Raw genomic sequence first — 7,579 nt, forward strand, 5'->3', positions numbered from 1 at the left:
TTATATAAATAAAGACTGCATTTCATATTAACTTCAGTAATTACATTACACATTCTATATATAACTTCTCCTCCCATTCAGGGACTCATAACTTTGTTTTTACACATTTGTCAAAAGTGGGTAAAAAGGTAAGTTAAGTATGTTTGACACTGCTGACAAAACTCACAATCAGTTACTTGAACAAAAAAATGCCTACAATATAATACAAGTAAGATTCAAATATAAATTCATAACATCAAAAGGCAAAGTAATAATATTTTATGAGAAGAAATTAAACTAGTGCCAAAACCTTAACCTTATTGACTAGACAAAACTTACTAATTCCGTTTCCAGAAAGTGTGCCAGAACCAGTAGATATTCCTGTCAGAGTCTGGAACTCACAAACAGGCGAAGCACAACAGTCACCAGCTTTTTTCACCAGCTGGCAATAGCTAGGCACTGAATCGTATGTTGGGCAGCTGGTGAAAAGCGGTAAAAGCAACACGTGAATGAGTTTAATGTGTACAAAATCAGAAAATCATTTTGCGCAGATTAGCAAGGTCAAAACTCAAAATTGTGCTGTGCGAATCAACTGCAACAATTTAATGCCAACAGCCCCTCTTCATGCCAGCTTTTGCTAATGTATGAAAAGGAATGCCTATTTAAATATGCTTTTTGCCCCTTTTAACTGCAATCTATCAAATGTCTAAATTGTATGGTCTTTACAAGAGGAAAGACAATTTGCCTCTTAACTCCGCAAGTTAATTCATTTGTACCAACTGCAGTGAAGTTACTGAACACACAGTGCTACACATGAAAGAGAGAGAGAGAGAGAGAGAGAGAGAGAGAGAGAGAGAGAGAGAGAGAGAGAGAGAGAGAGAGAGAAAGAGAGACAGAGAGAGAGAGGGAGGGAGAGAGAGAGAGAGAGAGCAGTGGCGGTGGGTAGTGAAGGGCTCACGGGCTTGAGCCCGTACCCCCTCCCCAACCACCACCCCCAACTCTATCCCAAAGTAAACGAAAGTTTCTCCATAATGAAATAAGCAGTTGAAACCGTTATGACCGCACGCAATGAACACAGAGCGAACAACCTGGCGGCTTGCTCGCTTATCCAATCACTGTTGTCCCCGCTTACAACTATAGTAACCCAGCAGCCAATCAAATGTCTTTAGGGCTCAGCAAAGATGAGCCCTTTTCCCACAGTCCGTCCTTAATGAAACTCTTCTTGTAAAAAGGTAGAAGACTGGGAAAAAATAACACTGTACCGAGGGCTCACGCTCTCCTAGCCCTGACAATGGGGTAAAAGTTTACGACACACTTTCCCCTACTGACACAGATACCTATGCGCTCATTGGTTCTTTGTTGGGTGCGTTCAACTTTCTCGACTACACGGCCTAATCCAGCTCATAGAAGTATTATGTTTGAAGTGCTGTGTGTGCAAGTTTGTGTTTGTGCTGCTGAGATTTAACAGTTATAACTTTTTCATCACACAAAAACTAATTAGAGGAAATTTGGAGGTGAATCGGTTTTGTCCCCACCATCAACAAGAATTTAACTAAGAACAAAGAGATTGAAAACAAAGGCAACTCTTCTCGTTTGAATGGTTCTCAAACTGCCGTGGCTCACCGTGAGTATAGAAAAATCATCACTGATTAATTCTTATTGCTTGCTATTTGGTGGTAAAAAACTGGAAGAAACCTAAACCCCACCCAAATTTTGGTCCACCCACCGCCACTGGGAGAGAGAGAGAGAGAGAGAGAGAGAGAGAGAGAGAGAGAAAGAGAGAGAGATTGTTTCACGGAGCAGGTTGTCATGTATTTACTAAAGTCCTGTCTTGTTGTGAGTGCATGAGTGCATCTAACCCTTGTAACAACATCTACTGCCATTGTAAACGACCAAGACAAATTTCTCCCTGCGAGAAGAATAAAGATTGTCATTGTCATTGTCAAGTGAACTGGCCACCAAAGGTACACATTACACACGGCTTGTACTTTACAGAAACACACAGCCCAACTGTGATAATTTTCCTGTTATCCCTACAAGAGTCTGCCAGTAAGTGTCCATCATAACTAGAAGCCTGAAGGCCATCTCATCGTTTTGGACAAAGGGAAACAACTCACTATGCTATTGTCCTTCATCTGTTCATTGCAGACTAATTTCTCTTCACGCTGAACAGTCGCTGTTATATAACAGAGGACATTTAATTAAACAATATACTGGCAGGCTTGCTTTACCGTCAAATTCACTCTCATCCCAGGGTAGGTGAAATATCAAGGTTTGACTGTATTACATTATTAGACAACTCTTGCTTTTCTTAACTATCTTTATAAAGATACTAACACTGCTATCAAATACCACTTTAGGTCAATGGTAGAACATTCTTATTATGTCCTTTAATTTTCTTCAAACGAAGATATTGAGACATTTGATTATGCCATGATAAACAGAACTGCATACGACAAATGGTCAAAAAAATATACCATCTCTCATTTCTTCAAAATCAATTTAGGGACTTACTGAGAGGGAATACATACAAACAGATTGAAACTTTGAAAGTTTTCACACAAAACAAATAAAGTACTGTAAGAGGCCCAAACAATTTATATTAAAAACCCATTATTGTTTTACAAAAAAAAGCAAAAGACTCACTATGACTGGCAGATGTAGGTTCCAGTTTGTGAATCGGTGCACGTGCACCTCAGGTCACAGCCGACGTCCCAGCTCTGACCATTGAAGTATTGCAAGCCTCCATAGACACACATGGCTGCGTGTGAGATCAACAGGAAATCAAACAAAAGAAAATAATATATTTTGCAAGAGGTTTTATGTATAGAAGAAGAAAAAGTCCCATAAGGTCAAAAATTTACATACAAATCCTTCATTAACATTAAAAATGCAAGACGGATGTTTGAATTCTCCTTCACATCCATTTTTCTAACAGACATTGCTGATAACTTCAGGAATGAACATTTGACATCAGAAGTCTTTTTTACGGATGTTTTTCTATTTCTTTTTTGCCAAAGGCTTTGAGTTTCACATAAGTGTTCCCAAAGTAAATACCCTTGCATCATCTTAAAAAAGTGACAGTAACAATAATAAAGTGTCTGCTGATAAAGATTGTATCTAAAATGTATGTTTTCTCAAGTGAAATTTCGAAGGACATAACTTATTTTTCCGAGCCAAACAACAGGGAGAATATTTGTGGCCTATATTTTTTGACAATGGGCAGAAAGTGGCATGGAAATAAACTGCGTCAAGACCATTAAGATTTCGATAAAATGATATAAAAGCTTACGGTACTGTAAACAGTAACAGCTTATGGTAGCCCAGATATCCAATTCTCAAAAGCTTGCAAAAACATTATTTGAAAAATTTCACTGTCATGAGTGAGATTACAAGAGACATTACATTTTTCCAAGAGGTGGCCTCCAGGTAGACAATTTGTGGATCATATAGGGCTACGATGATGAACATAAGGTCACACCTTGTTACACCATGTCCACAATGTTGGGGTTACTACAGTCGGGGAACATGTCCATCTTTGCCCCCCCCCCTTCTTCAGGATCCATCCAAGAGTCTGTCTGCCTACAGTCTCCATCATACTAATCTGGTTGGAGATCCGTCAGACTGGTCCGCACATGAGTAGCATAATAAGGAGTAGCACTCGATTGAGTTGAGAGGATTTCCGTAAAACAACGTTGCAGAAGTCTGTCCGCTGAAACAGTTTATGGTGGCCATGGATACTCATTTCTCAAAACCTTCATTCACCTCTAAGAACACAATCTAGCTAGTGTTCTTACCAATCCCCTGTGGGTTGACCCCTTTCCCCGATCCCTGTGATGTGGTGACCTTCTGTTTGAAATCACACACAGGCTTCAAACAGCACTCATCAGGAACAGAAATCAGAGTGCACTCCGGCGGAAGGTCAGAATACACTGGACATCTGTAAAAGTAAGACATTTGCATACAGATCAACAGCAAGATATCAAAGAAACAATTTCAGCGCTGTTATAAGAATGATCTCTCTCTCTCTCTCTCTCTCTCTCTCTCTCTCTCTCTCTCTCTCTCTCTCTCTCTTAGTATTCTTAAAGTACAAAATGAATGTCTTACCTTGTAGACACCACTCAGTGTTCAATATCACTAACTAGTTTTTCAATAACATATTATTTGTAACAAAAATAAAGAACTATGAACAAAATTTCCTTTTTTTTTTTAAACAGTTGTCCATGGCTTGGTTTTCTCATAGCTACAAAAAATTAAAATGTACTGAGTCTGTGCTATGATCTAGTATGCATTACACACAGTTTCTATTTTTGCAGGTAGATGGCACGTGATGTTTTATTGAAGGTAGTGGCATATTTTGCTATTAGTGTGATTAAAAAATGCTATTTGTCTATATTTTGTTCATTGTATCGTCTTCAATTACATAAGTCCCTGGCACTTACATGACCAAAATTGAGTCGATAGTGCCGTTAAACACCTACTCAATCACTCAAAAACTTAAGTCCCACCTCACCTGTTGAAGCATCTATAGGATCCTGTTTTTCCATCTTCACAAATGCACTCATAGTCACACCCATCAAGCCATTTCTCACTATGCCCATACTCTTTGCCTTTGTAAAAGCACTTTCCATCTGAAAAAGAAATAATACTGAATTTATTAAACACCGAAAGTACTTTATAGATTTAAAAGAACCTTAATGTGGCTTAATGTGGGTTATACAAGTAGGTATTGGTACAACTGAGGAAAAACAAGTCTCTGATATCAAAATCATTGCTCTGAGAACATTTGAATTGATGATTCTGTAAACACTTAGAATATATATCTTATATTTCACAAAAGTGACAAGGAACTCTATGGATGAGATATCTTATACACTTTCAACCAAAAAGATATTCAGGTTGCAAGATATGGATGGTACAGAAAACATGTTATCACTTGTGAAGTTTTACGGTTATATTCACAAAGGTAGGAGAAATGTAGAAGAAAAGGAGAAACAGTGGGAGAGGTGAAATAAACATCGAGAAAGGAAGAGACAGAAAAAAAAGGAGTGAAAAAAAAAAAAAAAAAGCAGACATAATAAAAGTTGAATGAATTTCTATACGGAGGCGGGCAGAAAATGTGCACATCCCACTATTCCAATTGCCATGTCCATAAAAAAGTAAGCTGTCAAGTGAAGCACTCATCAGTACAGTCTACTTTCCAAAGACAGCTGGACATACAATATTCAGAGCCTTTGAATATTTGTGAAGTGTGCTAGCAAAATGAGTTACTTCTCGGATTTGAGCCACATAGAAATAGATTACAACACGCTTATAAGTGAAGTTTTTGCAATTTATAGGCCTAAGTATAAAATAATGAAAGACAGGTTATAGTTGAAGAATTTGGCATCAATAGAAAATCTACAAATTTGACCCTAATGTCGATTTTTGGCCAATGTCTCCTTTTGTGGACTGCGAGAAGTAACTCATTTTGTCAGCACACTTCACATTTTCTTCTGCTTCTCCCTGTGAATCACACGAACTGTGCATCCAACTTCTGTTAGCACGGCATGGGTATTATGCCCCCTTCAACATTGTGGGGCTACTGAAGAGACAGAAACTCCGAAATGAAAGTCCATCTCATGATCTCTTTAGTTTTAGTGAGAGTTTTATGACACTTGCAACACAATAAGGTCATATAAGTGCCGAAGATTAGAGGTGTTACAAGAGAGTAACAAACACAAAAAAGGAGGGGAGATAGAGATGATAGACTTTTTTATAGGAAAGAAGGAGCAAAGCACACCACACGTCCATGTCAGATAGAACTGAGCCAAGTCAGTAGAGAGACTTTGAACACCACCACCCATCCTCCCCCATTCCCGCATTCAAAAACAAACGGAGTACAAGATTTTCCCTTTGGAGATTCAAACCTGGGTCATCCCAGCATGAAACAAACTGAGCTAAATAAAACATGCTCCAACATATATATGCAATAAATCACAACCATTATTTTAATTACTTCTTTAAAAATGTATTTCTTTTAAGATTCTCACAATCAGGCGAGACAACTAAGAGAGTGAACCAATCACGCATCATTTCTTTATTAGTAGGATTATTAGAAATATATTTTCATCTCTGATTTTCTATATATAGACCTATATGCAGTAAAGAGAAAAAGTCACAGATAAAAAAAAGTTTACTCACAGTAACCTAAGGGTTTTGCCTCTCTTGCTGAAAAAGAAACATTTAATCAAATTTATGAATGTCATTAACTACAGAATTCCAAACAATACAAAAAGTAATAAATATAAAAAAGAAAGGCTCATTAGAAACAAAATTCAATTGAGCAGAAGTTTTGTTTATTACGGTGAAAAATAATGTACAAGTGCAACGACAGGTAGGCCTAATACTTCTACACTAAGGCGAGGAAGAGGAATATAGGGGCGCGACTTGGGGGAATAATATGCTACCCCCTCCATGAGAACCCTGATAGTGCTGCAGATGGCCAGGATGGTGAGGGAATGAAATCTCATCAGTGCCTGTGAAAATGCTTAACCTTATCCGTATGCCCTGGGATTATTTTGTACCCCCAGGGTTGTATTCTTTACATTTTAGAATACTTGTAGTGCGAAGATCTCTTTGAAACTTTTAGTATTTTTCAAAAAAATCATTTTGACAGACTGTTATGCAAAGCGTGCGGATCGGATTAACGAGTATATTTCCTCTTTGGAAAGTTGTGGCACAGAGTTCCCCAAGTCTATGGATACGATAGTAAAACACGACATCTATGGATACAGTTAAGTAATGCTCCAGCTCAAAAAACTTTCCTGGGTAGCCAGAGGCCAGAGGTGAGAAATTAGTTTGACCAATGCCTCGCCCTGCTTGTACGGCCAGCTGAGCATAAAGTTCCTTGAATAGTTGTTACTTGCACTGGAGGGGTGGCATTGGAAGCCTGTGCTTACTACACCCAATGGTGGGGCTAAGGGTGGAAGCAAAGGCGAGATGTTTAGTCATGCTTGTTTTTAATAGGTCAAACAGTCTATGAGATGCCATCACTGGTGGCAATGGATATTGTCAGACTAACATAATAATGTCAATACCACAGAAGATAGGATAGCATTAAGAGATGCGAACTTTTGACCACTGCTTGCCAACCGGACTGGCCATTCCCTTATCAGTACATCGTTTTTTACTATCGTATCGATACGATGGGGAGAACTCTGTGCCATCACTTTCCAAAGAGGAAATTTACTTGTTAATCCAATCCGTACACTTTTTTGAGAAATACTGAAAGCATTCTAAAATGTGAAGAATACAACCTCAATGGTACAAAATGACCCCTGGGTGTACAGATAGGGTGAATCCCACTGGTTGGGCATCTGGATCCCCTCTTCTTTTGTGATCTCCCCTGATTCCCCCCTGTCCAAGACGTAAAATATCTTTTAAAATGTTTCTGGTTCCCTTCTGATTCCATCTTTCTTAGACAGATTCCGCTATAAATGAACTTACGACAAAATCCACAGAATCTGGAGCAGTGAGCCTTTGCCCAGGTCATGTACTGATTGGAAGAACAGATGTAGGTTCCGTAGTTTGAACAGGACGCATCATCAGTACAAGGCAC

General features: G+C 38.6%; 1 protein-coding gene across 1 annotated transcript in view; it reads right to left on the reverse strand.

The window, feature by feature from the left end:
• LOC101854711 overlaps positions 1 to 7,579 on the reverse strand; it is a 108,409-nt gene that overhangs the window by 83,636 nt on the left and 17,194 nt on the right. Inside the window, exons 10-13 of the mRNA XM_013081484.2 lie at positions 4,493 to 4,610; positions 3,777 to 3,919; positions 2,626 to 2,812; positions 319 to 458 (exon numbers count right to left, since the gene is read on the reverse strand). Of these exons, the coding sequence (XP_012936938.2) occupies positions 319 to 458; positions 2,626 to 2,812; positions 3,777 to 3,919; positions 4,493 to 4,610 (588 nt within the window). The remainder of the gene's footprint in view (positions 1 to 318; positions 459 to 2,625; positions 2,813 to 3,776; positions 3,920 to 4,492; positions 4,611 to 7,579) is intronic.

This window comes from Aplysia californica, unplaced genomic scaffold, assembly GCF_000002075.1.
Source record: "Aplysia californica isolate F4 #8 unplaced genomic scaffold, AplCal3.0 scaffold00133, whole genome shotgun sequence".
NCBI lineage: Eukaryota > Metazoa > Mollusca > Gastropoda > Aplysiida > Aplysiidae > Aplysia > Aplysia californica.